Raw genomic sequence first — 17,973 nt, 5'->3', positions numbered from 1 at the left:
CCAACCCCTACTTCGATAATAGCTTTCACCTGATTTAGCATCGAATTCTATTCAATCTTATCCTATGCTTTTTACGCTATATTAACCAAATATTCTAGTATAGTACTATTATTAGATATATCTAGTAGCTCAGGAATCAGGATATAGCTTATAGATTTTTGTCTTTAATAAAGCCTATATATTCTTAATTAGATTAAGACCTAGCGAATAAGGTAGCTATACTATAGTATTAACCCTCTTTCGCTCTAAAAGCTCACGTATAATATACGCGTAATAAACTAGCGTATTATTATATATAAAAATAGTATCCAGTCTAAATAAAGTAAGTAAAATAGTACTATATAAATTATAGATAACCTCTATATCCACGCCGCCGCGAGGTGTATTAAGATTATTATATAATATCTATAGATTAATATATCGAATCCTACTAAAGAAAGTAGTCTAAAATATCTACTTTACTTACTTTCTATATAACCTTTTATAAATATCTCGCTCGATTTGCTGCTACGAGGGTCGATTAAAGATATAAGGCTTTCTATAACTAGTACCTCGCTTAATAGTATATTAATTAGACTAATAAACACGAGCCTAATCTTTAGGAGTAAAATATTGATATATTTTTACCTAATAAAGTCGTTTTGCTATAGTTTTATTATCTAAAGCAGATCGATCAAGCTACCGCTATTTTCGAAGCCCTATCTTATTTAAAAGCTGTCGAATTGATATCGTTTTAACTTTATAATCGATATCAACGAGTAAGTCTTATTAGCGTACGTAAGAGTCGGTAGTAGCTCTCTTATATATTCGATCGCGATTATCTTTATTAAGTTTGCGAGGTGCTCCGGAGCGATATTTTTAGTAAATACTAAACCTCTTACTCTCATTTTTAATAGTATATTAGATTATTGATAGAGGTATCGAAGGGGTATGCTTTATAAATTCTCTTATACCCCTATTAAGCAGTTGAATGAAGCTCGTAAATACGAGTGCGAGTATAGGGGTCGAATTCTTATGATGGTCGATGATGCGGTGCTCTCGCACCTAACATGCGTGCTAAATATGTCGGCTCTGGCAGAGAAGGATGCCCGACGTGGGCCGATGCTGGGTCAAGGTTGTCGAGGAAAACTATCCTGAACGCGGCTGGGGGATCAGCCTTTTTTAACCGAGATCGATGTGAATAATGAGCCATATGGACTCGGAAATTCCCGTGGGATATACAGGGGATGGACGAGTGTGGCGCTTTCAGCACTGGTCGAGGTGTTTGATGGGCTTCGACAGACGAAATGCCTGATGGAAGATCATAGGGAGGGGCGAGTATATCTGGGAGAGGGGAAATGGGGTACTCGGTAGCACAGGAAACCAAAGTATTCTCTTGATTTATATAGCGCTAGGAAGTAGATCTATGGGCTTGGTGTATGATTGGCCAGTTCGCGGTCAATCAGGTGATGGGCTTATCGTCCTCATCGCGAAACATCGCTCTTCTTCAATTTCCATGCAAATGGGTGGTCTACATGGCAGCTCAGAGAACACCGATGGATGCTTTCATTTCAAGAAAGCGACCACGGCTTTCCACGCCGGAGACATCCAGACCCAATAATGGCGAGACCGGAGCCTCAGACACAGAGGACTCGACTGATCTCAAGCTGGCAATGCTTATATCTCTTTTTCCGAGAACCAAGCAAGAGGAGCTCCTGGATATTCTCGTCTCATGCGACGGGTCGGTCGAGGCCGCTTCATCTCTGCTTTCATCACAAGGCTCCGCAGTACTCTCACCAGCCACCAAAAAGCGAGCTACGTCGGGCTCATCGCTCGGCGTGCAGACATCGCTATTATCCCATGTTGTGACAACAACCAAAAACGGAGTTCTGAAACAAGAAAATGAAATCAAAAAGCCGCCAGCGATCAAAAAAGGAAAAACATTGCATCTCTATGCACCCGAAGACATCGCCGCTTCCACGCCGTGCACAATTATCCACAATTTCTTGCCCGCTGAAGAGGCAAACGCACTTCTTGTTGAATTGCTAGAAGAGTCGCAACATTTCTCCAGATACGAGTTCCAGCTTTTCAACCGAACGGTGCAGAGCCCCCATACAGCATGTGTGTATGTGTCGACGCTCGAGGAGTATCGACAGCAGACCTCTGAGTATACGTACGGCGGAACATACCGGTCAAACGTGCGACAGGCTACCACCGAATTGCGCTCAGTGTCACGTAAAGTGCAGCAGACCGTAAACGCCGAAATCCAGAAACGGATCTGTGAGGTCTATCCGGGAGGCAAGAAGCTCAAGTACCAGTCCCCGAAGGAGTGGCGACCAAACGCAGCCTTCGTCAACTGCTACGACGGCCCTGCAGAAAGTGTGGGCTTTCACTCCGATGAACTGACCTACCTCGGCCCACATCCAGTAATTGGCAGTCTCAGCCTAGGAGTGGAGCGAGAGTTTCGAGTGCGGCGAGTCGTGGCTCAAGACGAGGATGATAAAACAGACAAAGATGGCAAATCAATACTCGAACAGAAAGACTCGCCTTCAAAATCTAGATCAAGAGAGCACCATAATGCATCCGCTGCCCGCGCAGACGCCCAAGGCCAGATCTCTATCCATCTCCCGCACAATTCTCTGCTGGTCATGCACGCCGAGATGCAGGAAGAGTGGAAGCATGCCATCACCCCAGCACCAACTATTTCCCCTCATCCGGTTGCTGGCAACCGACGAATCAATATCACCTACCGATGGTACCGCGATACTCTCCATCCCCGATATACGCCGCGATGCCGGTGCGGGATGCATGCGATTCTACGGTGTGCGCAGCGCAAAGCAGAGTCGCGGGGACGATATATGTGGACATGCTATGCTAGTTTTACGCCCGGCAAGCAGGGCTGCTCGTTCTTCCAATGGGCCGAGTTTGACGACGATGGCGATCCGGTGTGGGATCAGAGACGGAATGACGACGAAGCGCCGACTTTGGCCAATTTTTCGGCGTCGCAATAGAGGCTCAGCTCCTATATAAGATTTGATTTGTCATTTGCGAGTTGTATTTAGAGCAGTCCGTGAAGTAGTTATTTTGAATTAATGATAGGACGATCAACTAGAAGAACGGAAGGTGAGCACGCCCCTCCAGTTCCTCGACTCTGCACATCAAAACCGCGGACAAGGGGAAATCCCAGGAATCAGCTGTTTGGAATAGCAGTATTAGAGATCACAACCACCGGAGTGGATAGAACATGCGGGGTCTCTAGTGGAGAATGTGTATACCTCCCCAGATTCCGCTCCATGTTCTTCCATTATACAAGCTTGTTCCCCGGACGACCCCCAGATTCAATCCGCCATGGATCCTCGCAGCTTAGTTACAGGGGAAAAGAGCAGATCCAATCACACCTCAGTCACACTCAGCAAGACTGTCTTCTTCACCTCTTTTCTTTCTGGCTGTGCGGGACTCGCCCCGCGCATTTCCGTTGCACAAACATACTTCCTTTAAGACCGAGACGCCCCCAGGAGAGCTGGGCTGTTGAGCGCCAAAATTAGTGCTTTTGCATGGAAATCAGGTATCTTGCGTTGATCATGGCTTCTTCGAAGACTGAAGGTACCTATGACTATATAGTCTGACAGATGGCCGCTCGAGGACATTCTCTGCGCGAAAAGAAATCATCATCTCCGGCGGCGCATACTGCAGCCCAGCCATTCTGCTTCGCTCGGGAATTGGTCCCAGAGAGGAGGTGGACCGGCACGGAATTCCATGCATGGTGGATTCTCCAGGCGTGGACAAGAACCTGATGGACCATCTGGTAAGTAAACCCGCCACAAAAAAAAGAAGCATGAAGCTAAGAACATGATAACACAGATTGTATTCATGTTCTACGAAACCGAGCAAAAAGGCCTAACAACAGACACGCACGTCTACCACGACGACCAACGCCACCTACAAGCAATGGCAAGACTACAAAAATGGCTTTCTATCAACCTTCCCCTTCGGCTCCTTCGCCTTCGCCCGCCTCGACGAGCACCTCAAAAATGAACCCCTCTGGCAGAACGCCCCTCGCCAATCCGACCGCGACCCAATGGGCCTAACACCCAAGCAACCGAACATCGAATTTTTCACGACTGAGTGCTACAGTGGCCCAAAACAGTACAACCAGTTCCCAACCAACCACCAGCACGCATTCTCGATGATTGCGGAGCTCTTTGCGCCGAAGTCGCGGGGCTCTGTCACGCTGCACTCTGCAGATCCGCTGGATAACCCGGTTGTCGACTGCAACTACATGGCGGATCCGCTGGATCTGCTTGTGCTGAATGAGGTGTGCCGGTTTGGGAATGAAGTTGTCATGCCTGTGTTGCATGGAGGGCACACGCAGATGCCGGCGTATGGCATTGGCGAGAAGTGCACATCCTGATCAAGGAGACGTGGCGGATTGCCGGGAATGTTTATAGTCGTATTTGAGAGATTAGCGAAGCAACCCAGTTAATAATTGACAATATGGGCATTTCTCAATTCGAGGCTATACAGACACGATGACTGGACCTTTGATTAAACCGATAGCAATTGGGAGAACAAGAGGGCCAATAAAAATAGCGTATAGAGTCAAGCCACAGAAACCTCAAGATAGACTGGAGGGAGTTTCAATCGAAGATCCAAGACTGATACTCGAACAATCATCTTCTTCGTCAGCCTCGGTAGTCAATGTTTTTCCAACATTCCATGATGCACCCAAGGTACGGTCCGCGTGTCGAAGAATAGTGCAATCAGCTTCCAGGTGAACAGCGCTGGGTTCTGGCAAGAAGGAGTGTTTATACTCGAGGTGCGCTGTCAAGACGTGCTGACCAATCTCCATTGAGGAATGCTCATTCAAGAGTGTGTTGACTTGGTTGAGTAAAGCCCGGATTATGGGATGATGATCTTGGTCGGTTTTTTGACATCCAGCCAGACGAGAGCGCTGCAAGTCAGCGGCCGGTATACCGATTTGAACCGGGACGACCCAGCTTTCTCCTGGTCGCAGATGTGTGAGCTGACAATCTCCCAATACTGATTGAACTTGACACCCATGACCAGGTATGACAGAAAGGTTCAAGTCAGAGATGGCTCCAGGATTGATTCCGGTCCGAAGTTGTCGAATGGCCTTTGAGACTTTTTGGCTGAGATAGATATCCCTGGGAGGCGCATCATCTGAGGTGATTTCGTAGAAAATATGCCAGCCAGGTGGGTGGGATGTTTTTCCCAGCGGAGAACAAGTCTGAGGAGTGATGGTGTGAAAGCCGATAGATCTGTCAATCCCAGGCATTGAACAATGACCCTGGGGGGTGGAAGAAAGGAATACTAAATGACAGAAGGCAGGTCGCGGAGAGTGGCAAAAGAGCTGAGAGACCTGGCTGATGGCAAACTCCAAATCTGGAGACCCTCTCCTTTTGTTTGATACATGACGAGACGCAAATATATTCAGCGCAGACTGGGACGTTTCGAAATGGTGAAATCCCAGAGGGAGCAGGATCTCGAAACCGCTTTTGGAACTCCCGTCAACGCATGCCAAGGCGATCCTGTCGTGGTTATATACTAGGCTCGACGCTATGGCTGAGACCCCAAGGGCTATCTGAGTCAATCGACTGACAGAAGGGTGTTGTCTAGCCACAATATGTTAAACAGTTGACAGTAGCACGCAGGCTGGGGGTAACCTACAACCGATCCAAGAGGATAACCAAGTCAAGTGGGGCGAGGGTTGAAGAGTCTGGGAGCGAAATCGAACTGATATCAGCTAGAACCTCGACTGTTGTCCATATAGACAGGGGATTCATGCCGATGCTCGGGCTATTTGGAGCTGCTCGCAGATTGGCAAACGAGATGGGAAGATCCATTGGACTCAAGTACTGGGAACCTGGTTGTTGCTGGGTGTCTGATAGAGACTGGACCAAACTCGGTGGACAAGAATCCTGAACTACGAGTGTGGGGAATTTTGTATTGAGAAATTCCTTGGTTGATGAGCGTGACGAGAGACACGGATCTATCGAGTCCCAGGACCCGGAACTCCAGCGCACAAGTACTTGGGGGATGGCTCGGAATTTGCCCAGAGCTTTGCGTTTCTCACAGGCCGCGATTTTGGATTGGAGGCCCTATGCCAATCAGTTAGCGTACAAACAAGCCCCGGAGTGGAACAGCAATCACTTGATCCACGAATGGGTCTTCCAACGCGTCATGACCGCTCTTGAACCCATTCTGAAGACCTGCACCGGCCTTTCGGACTTTGGTCACATCGATCTGATAGAGACTATCGCTGAGAGATGGCGTCCGTGTCGACGTTGCCGGGCCATTGGAATCGTAGCTTGCGCTCGCAGAAAGCGAGGACTGCCGGCGAGGAATCGACGGATAGGACGAGGTGGACACCGAACTGAATCCGCGACAAGAGCGCTTTTTGACAATGAGCGGCTCCGGCATGGTATCCTCCATGTCTTCGAGGTGCTCTAAACGTGGTCCTTGCCGACGACAGGCTCTTCGTACTCGAGCTCGAACCCCGACGATTCGGTTTGTCGCGTTGTAGAGCCGCTCTCGGGGTCGGACTGTCTGGTCTTTTGCCTGCGATGACCTTTCCTCCAACGGAAGCACGAAGGGCACGAAGGCTTGCAAGATCGACGGCCCCAGAAGTCGGAGCAAGCAAGAGCCACGGCCACAGCGCAAAATAGAATGACAATAGGAACCAAAACCAATGCGATAAGTAAGGCTGAGCTCTTAAAATCTATGGATAAAGTATTGGTCATTTTGTGCGGAAGATGTACCAATGCAGCAGATGTTGGGAGAGCCAGGAAGAGTCTGCGACGTCGTGATAGAAGCAGCCGACGCCAAATCGAGACGCGGCCAACGTTATTGCCGTTTTCTGGTCATTTTGGGGGATCAACAAACCGATAATGGAAGGAGCAGGCTGATATTTACGGTTCCAAGGTTGTGACGGGTTAAGACGTCAAATGGCATTGCTGGGTATAGTCGACACAAAAATATTCTGAAGTTGTGTTCATGCTCCTTCTCCAACTGTCGCAGCCATCAACTCCTTCACCGAAGTCAATGTTGTATCATCCATCCGCGAGAATCGTATCTGAGAGCCCTCGGATTAGTACTGCACCAGATATAACCCATCAGTCAGAAACCTACCATCTCATCGCCACCTCCACGAGCAGCATTTCCAAACAACATGGGGTCGGAGTGGCATGTCTCAATCTCATGCTGCACCCGCTTGGCCCAGATCCCATCCCAATGCCAATCCCCGGGCTGCCTAGCATGCGGGCTGTCCCGTTTCAAGTCGCCCAGGCCGCTGCCACCTCGGCGATGTGCCTTCCACGCATGCCAGGCCCCTGGGTTGCCTGCTACTTCAACAGGTAGGGCGTCCAAAACAGTTTCGTCGTCGAATGTGGAGCGAATATAATTCAGGATGGTCAACACTGGGACAATCTTCTTTGGTTCTGTGAATCGGTTAGCCGAAGGAACCTGGGCAACAGGAGCATTGCCATCATTCTTCAGCGATTGCTCTTCGCCAGCTACAGGGTCGCTCGACGGTTCCGCTGATGGCTTTGCCTGAGATAGTGCCTCGCCATCTATTGTGGGGCCGGTAGGTGCCGTTTCTCCCCCAGAGTGTGCGCTGTTTCCGCTCACGTTCCGTGATGATGCTCTTGAACTCAGACCACTCCGCTTTGTCCGGCCAAACCAATGTGGGAACCCATGGCGCAGGCTGAATCCGCCCGGTGGTAGCCGCTCCTCGTCCGACGCGCTGATCGGGTTATCACTCGGCGAGCTGGTGCTGAATGTGTATGTGGTAAGGGGTACGATTAGGGGATGGAACACATCGGTCGTAAAAGTGACGAGCGGCGGGAGATCGGGGTAGGTATCGGGGAAGCGGATCTGGAAGCGGAGAATGGCTGAAGCGTAGGGACCTGGGGATGGGGCCGAGAAATCAGTGGAAGGTTGGGCAGCTTTCCGTCAGATTGAAGCTCACCGGAACGAACAAAAATGACTCCATTCCACAGCGTGGGATCCCCGGGTGCAAGGGTCACATAGACACCGGGTGGTGGTGCATGCCTCAAGCTTGCGCTGCAGATGGTCAATACCTTAGGTCTCAGTGATGCGGGGCGCCATTGAGGTCTTACAACTCGAGATGAAGCTGCTGCTTTCTTAGCGATGGAATGGAAGGTAATTTAAAGGTCGACATGGTCGAGGAGGTCGGCCGTCGACAGTCGAGTTGGAGAGAAAGGAGAGATCGCTTATCAGCCATCCTTATCGATCTGAAGTGAAAGGGACAACCAGCGAGATGACACACGATGAAGACCTGAAGTTTCAGAATGCAAACCCACTGCATCGGCTGAAGAGTCTCCATCGTTCAACATCTTCCCAACCCGCCTATTATGAAGACCATCGGCATCTGCATTCCCACCATCGAAGGTGGGGTAGTCTGCCATCAAGAGATCGGACGAGAAGCAACCAGGCGAGGTGTTGCCTACCCTGCGATCGCTACACATACGCCACTCTTCGAGGAAATTGGCCGGGCTGTCCAAACAAGTGACTTCAACTCGCTGGCGGCGGTGCTCAGCGATTCGATCAACCGTATCGCGAAAGCCGGTGCCGACGTTGCTATCATTTCCGCCAATACAATGCACATTGTTTTCGACGAGATCGCCGCCCAGTCCCAGATTCCAATCCTCAGTATCCTCGAGGTGACGGCGGAGTATTGCACAAAGCATGGTTACCAGCGCGTGGGTGTGCTCGGCACAACTCCCACTATCACCAGACGCATTTTTGATGCACCATTGGAGAAGAGAGGCATGACCACTGTCTACCTCTCTCAGTCTGACCAGGATGTGGTGATGGATATCATTCATAACGAGTTAATCCGGGGCATATTCCTTGATCCCTCGCGCCAGCAGCTGGAGCGCATTGCAAAGCAGCTGGCGACGCAATGTGATGCCATCATCCTCGGTTGCACCGAGCTGCCGCTGGTTCTGACCGAAGAAAGCTGTCAGACCAAATTCGTGGATACCACCAGGGTTTTGGCTCATGCAGCGCTTGACCATGCGCATGAATAAATGGTTTGTTAGCGTTGTATATGGCATGGATGTATAGTTGTTGCATCTGGCGCGGCGAGTACAGATATGTATTCGAATCAATGTCTACGTGATGTTTGCATTGACACTTGATTCAACTCCAAGCCCGGTCCCAGTAATCCGAGATGCAGCATGCCCTCCCCTACCCCTTCATAGATTCCACCCGCCACGCCCTCGATCCACCAAGCCGCAGCACTCGACACCGCAGTTCCAACCCGACCCTCATTCATATTGAGCACAGTAGACCCAATCTGGGCACTGCTTTTGCCCAAGCCATCGGCTGTGTCCAGAGTAGCTGTGACAATGCGCTCAGTGATGCGATGGGACCGCTCATATTCGTATAGCCGACGCAGCAAAAGCCTGGCAAAAGGGAGCAGAAACCGTACCAGCAGACAGAATTGCACAATCATACAAGCCAGGAGTCTGTGGAGGTACGATCTAGCGGGCAGTTGGGAGTGGGAGGATGTAGCGGGATCGACATGCTCACTGTCTGGCTGGGGACACGAGGCTGGAGATGTTCTGACTGAGTCCGGGATGTGATGCTGGAGCAAGGATGTCTCTTCAGGCGTGAGGTCAGAAGGCAGGGCCTCCAGCAGATAGACGAGCGCATTGAGATAAAGGGATCTAGCCAGGGTGCCGTCGGCATGTGGCTGCTGAGCCTCGAACCCGGCATTGCGCAAGAGATTGAATGCTTTTTGAAAACATAAGAAAAGTTTCTCTCAAAATGAGATATCATCTTCACCCCCCCCTTCCGAAATCGTCTTCCATCAGCAGTGCAAGGAGGGCGTATGTGGAACTCACCAGGAACGACACGGTTCCATCGCAACCCCGACTGCGTTTCATAGTTCACCGGGCATCCTGCCCCGTCGAGCCGGGGGCTGTCTGATATTCCAGAAGCGGAAGAATCAAACGAGTCCCAATCGCCACTGGCCGTTGCAGGCCGCGCCTCGGGTGTGGCTGGCGCCCACGTCTGATCGTGACACAACAGGTGTGGTTCCGACGAAGCCACCAGCCCCCGTCGCGGATCCCTGCTGGACTCGTGGCTCTTGGGTGCAGCCCTGTGCGAGGAGTACAGGTGGAGGATGCGACGCCGGATTGAGGCTGGGATCGGCGGGAAGAGGGGGAGCCCGGAGTAAGCCATGGATGGTGTGTTTCTGTTCTTGCTGTGTTTGCGATGAGGTGAAACCCAGAGTCTCAGAGTCAGGGGAATTGAGAGGAGTCAGATCAGAGCTGGAAGGCGATGGGTTATTGTCGAGGGTGCCTCGTATGACAGATAACGGTCTTGCATCTTCTCGTGCAGAAGCCGGAATCTCCAGTTTCACATGCCAGTCTGATCGATAAGAGACGTGGGGCTGGAGAGGATCGTGTCTTTTGATAGAAACAACTGTAGATGTAGAGAGTAATGACCAGATTTCGATAGCCTTGTTTAAGAGGCTTTATTTTTATCTATGCATGGCTACGATGACTACTACTATTTATCCTCAGGATGTTGACTATTGTTCCAATACCTTTGGCGGTGGACCAAGTAGACGCCATTATCTTCGTGGAGTCATATAGGGCTGCGGCAGATCTCGCACCATTTCTTTCCCAGTAATGAGACCAAGTGTGACGAGCTAGACTCGATGGATCACTCAGGCTTGATATATCAGGATTCAATGGTCACGTACCAAATGAAATCCTTTGTTGACTCCGAGCTCACGTCTATTTTTCTTGCTTGAACGAGTTTGTTTATATTGCCTTGTGGTCGCATTGGTCCATCATCTATGAACATAAACAAAGCCCGTTGGGCCCGCAAACCCCTGCAGCCGGTGAAGGATGCGGCTGCCACGTGTACAGGCGCGGAGCTGTCTTGGGTTTATATCTTCTCATTCCTTTCCTTATCCTCTTTTTCTTCTATTTATTGTCCATAAAGATCCCCTCCCCCCAACTTTGGCTACCTGTCGTGGAATACTTCATCTTTCTTCAACATATCGCAGCATATCACCGACTACTATGGATCCGCTTAGTGTGACAGCCAGTGTGCTCGCCCTGGTGACTGCAGCGGCGCAGAGCTGCAAGATAACTTCCAGCTTCATCGACGGCCTTGCAGAGGCGCCTCAAGCTATCGCCGCTTCGAAAGCCCTTCTTTCAGAGACCCTGAATTCCCTCAAAGCTCTGGAACAGACGCTTGGAAATGACCGCAGGGCGTCACCCAGCGTGCTCGATTCGACCTTGCGGGCGATTAAGCTCGATAACACCCTTCAATCAACTCAAGAGGTCTGTGATGGGTTTAGCGCAACGATCGCTAAGGTCACCAAGCATTCGACCGAGGAGAGATTCAGTACCCGCGACAGATTGGCAGCACAGCTGCGCGAATCGAAGATCAACCGGTTCAACCAGCAGCTGGGAGACTGCCAGAGAACCGTATCTCTGGTTCTGGGTTCGATCACCCTGTACGCTCTATGTATAACGACGCCGACAAGCCCCGACTTGATCTGACAATGTATAGGATTATTTCCAGCCATACATCGGAGGACATCGACCGTCTCGGTAATCGCTTTTCGGCTCAGGAAACAGCCCTCGTTAATCTTGGTGCGCAACTACGCAACAGGGAGATACCTGAAGTGACAGAAAACGAACGAAGCATTCAACTCACCGACAGGCTTCAGCAACTCTGTCAAGACGCCCTCTCCGCAACCCAGGCAAAGCGAACTGGGCAGAGTTTTGGTGACCTGCGGGTCAGTGACAACTCTGGAGCCATGCAGGGAATCGCTGGTCAGGTTGATGGTAAGGCTGAACAGTCGTTTGGCAATCTAACTGCTACACAGAGTAGCAGAGCCTTTCAAGGCCAGATCGACGCTGCTTCTTTTGCTGTGATGTTTGGGAAATGATCGACCACTCATACTTATGTATTGCAATCGTGGACATGTACCAAGTTTCTATTCTCTGTCTTCAATTGCCCAAAAAGGATCTCTGCCAGACCAAAGTCGAAATACCGAGGTGCGCATAGTAGGTGGCCGCATCTTGCTCACGATAATAGCCAAAGTCCCTCGGGTCAACCTATAGTAAGTTAGATATGAAAAGTACAAGGAAGAATCACCAACAGAAGAAAAGTCAAAAGCTATAGATAGTATGAAAAAAACAGGAGCCAAAACGAGACTTATCGCGCGCTGTCCAGTCTGCGTGGCTACGCGCCACGTTTTTTCAGCCGCAGCTGCAGGGGTCGAGTCCTCAACGAGCTTTGACCCTCCTCCCCTCTCACCCAGTACCTTCCTCAGTCCCATCCGCAATGGGAGAAGAATGATTCGGTATTCCAATATTATGTAACTGGCCAGGTGTCGCGATGCAAGCTCCAGGGCAAAGTACGCAGTACTTCGGCAACCTCGACGCATCAAACGGTGCTTTCGCCTTTCAAGGGATCGTCAATGGAGACATCCACTTCGATCGTGAGTTTTGAGTCTGTTAGTTCTATTTTCATCGCGACTTTGCGATTTCTCCTAACTTGATCAGAGCGCCCTCATAGGCCACCAGAACTTCCCGAAGGTCTCCCAGACGCCGCCTTCAACGCCGCCAGCAAACAACATGCATCTCTGTGTCTGCGCGGCACTCGATGCAAAGTACTGGATCAAATCAAAAGCTGGGCGGATGGCAACGAAGAGCGACCGATATATTGGCTGAAAGGCATGGCAGGTACTGGGAAGTCTACCATTGCTCTGACAATTGCCCGAGAGTATTATGACTGTGGTCGTCTCGCCGCGAGCTTTTTCTTCGCACGAGGTGGCGGTGACCTTGCATCGGTAAATCGATTTGCACCGACAATCGCAAGCCACCTTGCAGACCTCTCGCCGGAGCTTCGTAACTACATCTCGGATGCAGTTGTGTCCAACCCTCGTGTTTACAGCCTAGGGTTAAACGACCAGTGGAAAAAGCTCGTCCTTGAGCCGCTATCACGATTGAGCCGAGCTGCTTTTCCGCACCCGCTTGTGATTGTGGTCGATGCGCTGGACGAGTGTGAAGGAGAAGAAGAAGTCTCTGGGTTGATCCAATGCCTGCAAGCTGCCACGCTGGTCAAGAGTGTCGAGCTCCGAGTCTTCGCTACCAGCCGGCCTGGTCAACCAATAAATGTCGGATTTAACAGAATTTCTTTGCTGGCCCGCCAAGATTTCATCCTCCATGACATTGAACAATCAATTGTCAACCACGACCTGGAGCTCTATTACAAGCACGAGCTCGCCGACATTGCACAGTGGTCAGGAATGGACCACCATCTCCTGTCCGATGACACAATCGAACAGTTAGTTGAAAGGTCTAATGGACTATTCATTCACGCTGTCACTGTTTGCCGGACTATTCGCTTCGGAAGGCAGGTGGTTGCTGGCGACCGCCTCCTTTCTCTTCTGACTGCAGGAAATCCTTCCGTCGAGCCGGAGAAAGAGCTAGACCAGATGTACACCACAATTCTGAGCTACTCATTTCCAGAATTTCTCACGGCGCACCTGCAACCTCCAGAGATGACCAAATTACGCCAGTTGTTTCATCGCATCGTTGGGTCCATTGTTGTGCTCTTTGATGCAATGTCTATGGCCAATCTAGCAGTGATGGTCGAGGAGACGGAAGAGAAGATTGCTGCAATACTAAGTTCTCTTCATTCTGTCATCGATGTTCCGCAGCACCGGCAAATCCGCCTTGTTCATCCGTCATTTCGTGATTTCCTCCTCGATCCATCGAGATGCTCGCATGCTACTTACTCGATCAACGCTGAAGAAGTACACGGTGACCTTTTCACCCGTTGTCTCCGAATTCTGTTAGGTCACCTACGGCGTAACATGTGTGGTCTTTCACGACCGGGTACACGCGCCCGTGTTGTCTCGAAAGTCAATGTTGACAAGTGCATTCCCGTTCCTGTTCAATATGCGTGTCGCTATTGGATTTACCATCTCCGAAGGAGTGCCATCGACCCTAGAGAACATTCTGATATCATGGAGTTCTTTGAGACTCGGTATCTCTTTTGGCTTGAGACCCTTGCCTTGATGGGCCGGTTACCCGACGGTGTTACCATGATCCTGGAACTCGAGAAAATGCTAGCAGTTAGTAACTCACTCCCAATTTAGTTAACGTATCAAGCTTATTAACTCTTCCCAGAAAGGCAATGCTGCCAAACGCCGTACCCTGTGTTCCATGTGTGCTAAGGTTACGGCAAAATGGATGCGTGGGTCTGCCATCAGAGCTCCCCTGCGGTTACACTCCATGGTGTACGATGCCAAGCGATTTCTCCTGAGCCATAGCTCAATCATCGAAGAAGCACCACTGCAAGTGTACTGCTCGGCACTGCTGTTTAGCCCAAAAAACAGCATTATAAAGAGACTTCATTCTCACGAAACCCCGACCTGGGTGGTGAAATCTCCTTCCGTTACCGAAAACTGGAGTCCCTATTCGCAGATTTTGAGTCATCCGGACTGGGTGACGGCAGTGGCATTCTCGTTCGATGGCAAGGTTGTGGCCACTGGATGTGTCGACCATATCGTGCGACTCTGGGACGCAGTAACAGGGACACAACGACGCACATTGAAAGGGCATTCCAGCAGAATCACACAAGTGGCGTGTTCCCCTGAGGGCACTATAGTCGCCTCGAGCGCCCGAGATAAGACGATACGTCTTTGGCATACAGTGACGGGTACTGAGCAGCACGTCCTGCCTTGCGATAGGTATTCTCAAATCGCATTCTCATCCGATGGTGGGCTTATAGCCTTCACTCTCGATAAGACGATTCAAATTTGGAACGTGGCGCAAGGGACCCAGCAACATACCCTTCGGGGTCATACGAACCGCGTGAATACAGTGGCCTTTTCGCCCGATGGTAGCTTACTCGCCTCTGGTGCTCAGGACCAAAGCATTCGGCTCTGGAATGTGTCAACGGGCGCAGAGCAGCGCAGGCTCAAAGGCCATACGGATGATGTAAATGCAGTGGTCTTTTCGCCTGATGGTAGCTTGTTGGCTTCTGCGTCTTTCGAACGAAACATACGTCTCTGGAACGTCGCAACAGGCAGCGAGAAGCGCGCACCAAAATTTTACCTCGGATCGTTTGAAACGCTAGCATTCCGGCCTGATGGCAAGCTACTAGCCTCCAGGTGTCATGGCAAAATGCTCTGGATCTTGGGAACGGCCATCGATGCAGGGCAGCGAATGTTGGCAGGCCATTCAGACTATGTGACAGCAGTGTCATTCTCACCCGACGGCACGTTGGTGGCATCTGGCTCGCACGACAAGACAGTCCGGATCTGGGATACGGCAAGTACAGCGCCGACCAAGAGGCTTAACTTGAGAGGTTCTCTCGATGCACTGCGGAGAATGGAATCTCCGCTTTATTGGGCCCTACACGCCGACGGCTACAGAAAGACAATTTGGTTCTTGCATTTCATTTTAGATATCAAGCAGCAACAAAGGACAGGTTTCCGCCACGAGGCGCGGGTATTTGTCTTCTCACCTGACGATAGGCTGGTAGCCTCTACCCTCAACGACAACCAAATCCATCTCTGGGATACAGCAACAGGCACAAAGCGATGTACGCTGAAAGGACATTCCCGCTTCGTCACGGCGATAGGTTTCTCTCCTGATAGCAGGCTGGTAGCCACCTGCTCGGACGACACAACAGCCCGTCTCTGGAGCATCGCAACTGGCGTAGAAAAGTTTTCTCTCAAAGGGCATTCGGCTGGGGTGGTAGCGTTGGTATTCTCACCTGATGGTAGGCTGCTGGCTACCGGTTCCAGTGACCAAACAATCCGTGTTTGGGATACCGAAACAGGAACGGTGCGACTTGTTCTGTCAGGGTTTTCGGAGTGGGTAGCATCGTTGCGGTTTTCACCGGATGGAAAACTACTAGCCGCTGGGTTCCTGAGCGATCCAGTGCGACTCTGGGATACGGCTACAGGTCGAGAACGACACACTATACCGAGTTCATCGGATGGGCGAATGGCATTTTCACCCGGCAGCAGGTTACTGGCCATACTTGAACTGTCTTCTATCCGACTCTGTGGCACCCTTCCACAATCCACCCAGGATGGTACTACGAGCGACGAAACGACCGAGGTGATAGAGAGAAGGAGCCAGACTGGTAGTCTCAGCCTCACCGAAACCCAGGATAGGGATATAAGGGCCTCGGAAGTACAAGGAATCTTGAAAGGACATTCCGGCAACGTGAAACATGCGGCCTTCTCACCCGACGGCAAATGGCTGGCCTCTAGCGATGACAAGACAGTCCGGTTGTGGGATGTGGCGACGTGCAGCGCACTAGGCGTAACCACGACAGACACGCCCTTGCAGCATCTGTCCTTTTCCTCATGCGGCACGTACTTGATCACCGATTGCGGGATTCTTCTGCTTCGTCTGCTTCCGGACACAGGGCGATTCTCTCCTCGGGTCTTCGCCTCGGGGACTTGGGTTCGGGAGAATGAGGAAGAGATTTTGTTTATTCCTCCGGACTATCGCGAGGCTCTTCTTTTTGTCAACGGAAGCACCATGGTTTTCACGGATGTTTCCCATCGTGGCTCGATTTTGCAGCTGAGTTCGTCGGCGAAGTGTATGACAGGCGGTGCTTTGGCAACTTCTTGAAAGGATACCCACGGCTTTTGGAATGCTTACTTTATCACTTTCACTCAGTGTTGGAGCTTTTGAGATATACCCCAAGATTTCTTTGAAACAAGTTCAACAAGCGAAGTCTAGAAGGTTCTTGCTATATTGCTCGAATAATGCCGGGTCCCTAGACCCGGATATTCAGACGCACTTCAGCATATTATAATCTAGATAGGCTTTTTCCTTTCTGTAGTTCTATTTTTATCCAACTACTTGGTTGTTTTTAGCTCTTCTTTCTTTCATCCTTTCCAAGACACCCAAATAGCTAAGTTGATTCAACGAGATATGTCAATCAAAATTGATCTCAGCAACGTGCTGGAGATACCTGTCATGACTCAGTCTGTCTATTGTTTCCCTCTAAAGAAACCACCGCGAGTTCAGCATCTTTCAACGAAAGATTGCACTCAAGTATACTCCCCGTCTCAAAGTATGGTTAGACTCAAAATGTTAATGCAGAACAACCTATCTAAAGATCGAGAAAATTGAAACAAGACATGAACCAGAGACAACCACCGAAAGCCCCCCTTATATACGATGTAATCACAGTTTAATTCACACGAGCTCTAGAGAGACCCCCTGTCGAGATAGCGTTTCTTTTGAACATAAGGCTTCCAGTTAGGATCATCCTCAGTTATCTGAGCACAAACAGCACGAGTCCACCCATTATCATTATCTCGATGTGGGGTAGAAAGATCAGCATATCTCATGCCGACACCCAAGCACAGGGACTATCAATCGACCTACAGTGTTTGTAATGGACTGCACCGCACCTTTCCAGAGCATCCAGCCAGCCGCAATAACTGCCACGGGTATGATAGATCTCCAGGATCTGCTGAAAGGTGCGTGGGTTAGGTTCCCACACCCAGACCCCTTCTCCCTCCTTATCCCAACCCATAACGAGCCATTCGGCGACTTGTTCCCGATCATGCTGGCTTTTGCTCACGTCGGTGATTAGGCGAAGCTCCGTGTTGGCCAGGAATAGTTGACACTCTTTATGCGGACCGTTTCCATTGCCGGTTGCTGCGGCGGCATCCATATCATCCCAAAAAAGTTGTCTCCACCATAGCTGGTCGGGGGATTCCCGCAGATCCAGTTTAGCTTCTGCGACTGCGGCCATTTCGCGTATCGATATATAAAAACGAGCGAATTGCAAAAACAAGGCGATTGAATGAAGCCGGGAATCGAGATCACAAAACTGCGAAGTTTGATTAAAGCCTGATGGAAATGATTCTTATAGCAGGTTTGCTGTTGCCTGTGACGTGCCCGTCATGAGACTTCTCGGGCGCATCCACAGTAT

At 50.4% G+C, this 17,973-nt stretch overlaps 9 protein-coding genes across 9 annotated transcripts; 5 read left to right on the top strand and 4 right to left on the bottom strand.

The window, feature by feature from the left end:
• Positions 1–1,535: 1,535 nt before the first annotated feature.
• Positions 1,536–2,990, top strand: NUU61_006100 (putative CUE domain protein; the record flags this gene model as incomplete). The annotated part of the gene is made up of 1 exon (XM_056656628.1): positions 1,536–2,990. The coding sequence occupies one exon, from the start codon at positions 1,536–1,538 to the stop codon at positions 2,988–2,990; it is 1,455 nt and encodes a 484-aa protein (XP_056509428.1).
• A 543-nt stretch (positions 2,991–3,533) lies between these two features.
• Positions 3,534–4,390, top strand: NUU61_006099 (uncharacterized protein; the record flags this gene model as incomplete). Its single annotated transcript, XM_056656627.1, has 3 exons — positions 3,534–3,544; positions 3,601–3,784; positions 3,887–4,390. 3 exons carry the CDS (start codon positions 3,534–3,536, stop codon positions 4,388–4,390), a joined length of 699 nt encoding a protein of 232 aa, XP_056509427.1.
• Positions 4,391–4,594: 204 nt separating this feature from the next.
• On the bottom strand, positions 4,595–6,432 carry NUU61_006098 (uncharacterized protein; the record flags this gene model as incomplete). Its single annotated transcript, XM_056656626.1, has 3 exons — positions 4,595–5,581; positions 5,688–6,098; positions 6,151–6,432. 3 exons carry the CDS (start codon positions 6,430–6,432, stop codon positions 4,595–4,597), a joined length of 1,680 nt encoding a protein of 559 aa, XP_056509426.1.
• Positions 6,433–6,991: 559 nt separating this feature from the next.
• On the bottom strand, positions 6,992–8,179 carry NUU61_006097 (putative ubiquitin-conjugating enzyme; the record flags this gene model as incomplete). Its single annotated transcript, XM_056656625.1, has 4 exons — positions 6,992–7,072; positions 7,129–7,904; positions 7,967–8,061; positions 8,118–8,179. 4 exons carry the CDS (start codon positions 8,177–8,179, stop codon positions 6,992–6,994), a joined length of 1,014 nt encoding a protein of 337 aa, XP_056509425.1.
• Positions 8,180–8,372: 193 nt separating this feature from the next.
• On the top strand, positions 8,373–9,050 carry NUU61_006096 (aspartate/glutamate racemase family protein; the record flags this gene model as incomplete). Its single annotated transcript, XM_056656624.1, has 1 exon — positions 8,373–9,050. One exon carries the CDS (start codon positions 8,373–8,375, stop codon positions 9,048–9,050), a length of 678 nt encoding a protein of 225 aa, XP_056509424.1.
• A 77-nt stretch (positions 9,051–9,127) lies between these two features.
• On the bottom strand, positions 9,128–10,209 carry NUU61_006095 (uncharacterized protein; the record flags this gene model as incomplete). The annotated part of the gene is made up of 2 exons (XM_056656623.1): positions 9,128–9,759; positions 9,870–10,209. 2 exons carry the CDS (start codon positions 10,207–10,209, stop codon positions 9,128–9,130), a joined length of 972 nt encoding a protein of 323 aa, XP_056509423.1.
• Positions 10,210–11,060: 851 nt separating this feature from the next.
• Positions 11,061–11,938, top strand: NUU61_006094 (uncharacterized protein; the record flags this gene model as incomplete). Its single annotated transcript, XM_056656622.1, has 2 exons — positions 11,061–11,500; positions 11,557–11,938. The coding sequence occupies 2 exons, from the start codon at positions 11,061–11,063 to the stop codon at positions 11,936–11,938; spliced, it is 822 nt and encodes a 273-aa protein (XP_056509422.1).
• A 452-nt stretch (positions 11,939–12,390) lies between these two features.
• Positions 12,391–16,655, top strand: NUU61_006093 (WD-repeat protein; the record flags this gene model as incomplete). Its single annotated transcript, XM_056656621.1, has 3 exons — positions 12,391–12,493; positions 12,591–14,134; positions 14,238–16,655. 3 exons carry the CDS (start codon positions 12,391–12,393, stop codon positions 16,653–16,655), a joined length of 4,065 nt encoding a protein of 1,354 aa, XP_056509421.1.
• Positions 16,656–17,379: 724 nt separating this feature from the next.
• Positions 17,380–17,793, bottom strand: NUU61_006092 (uncharacterized protein; the record flags this gene model as incomplete). Its single annotated transcript, XM_056656620.1, has 2 exons — positions 17,380–17,416; positions 17,447–17,793. The coding sequence occupies 2 exons, from the start codon at positions 17,791–17,793 to the stop codon at positions 17,380–17,382; spliced, it is 384 nt and encodes a 127-aa protein (XP_056509420.1).
• Positions 17,794–17,973: the final 180 nt, after the last annotated feature.

Source organism: Penicillium alfredii, assembly GCF_028826965.1.
Source record: "Penicillium alfredii strain IBT 34128 chromosome Unknown utg000009l_segment0_segment0, whole genome shotgun sequence".
Classification (NCBI taxonomy): Eukaryota; Fungi; Ascomycota; class Eurotiomycetes; order Eurotiales; family Aspergillaceae; genus Penicillium; species Penicillium alfredii.
The sequence above is the reverse complement of the archived record's forward strand: the minus strand, read 5'-3'. Positions and strand labels throughout refer to the sequence as shown.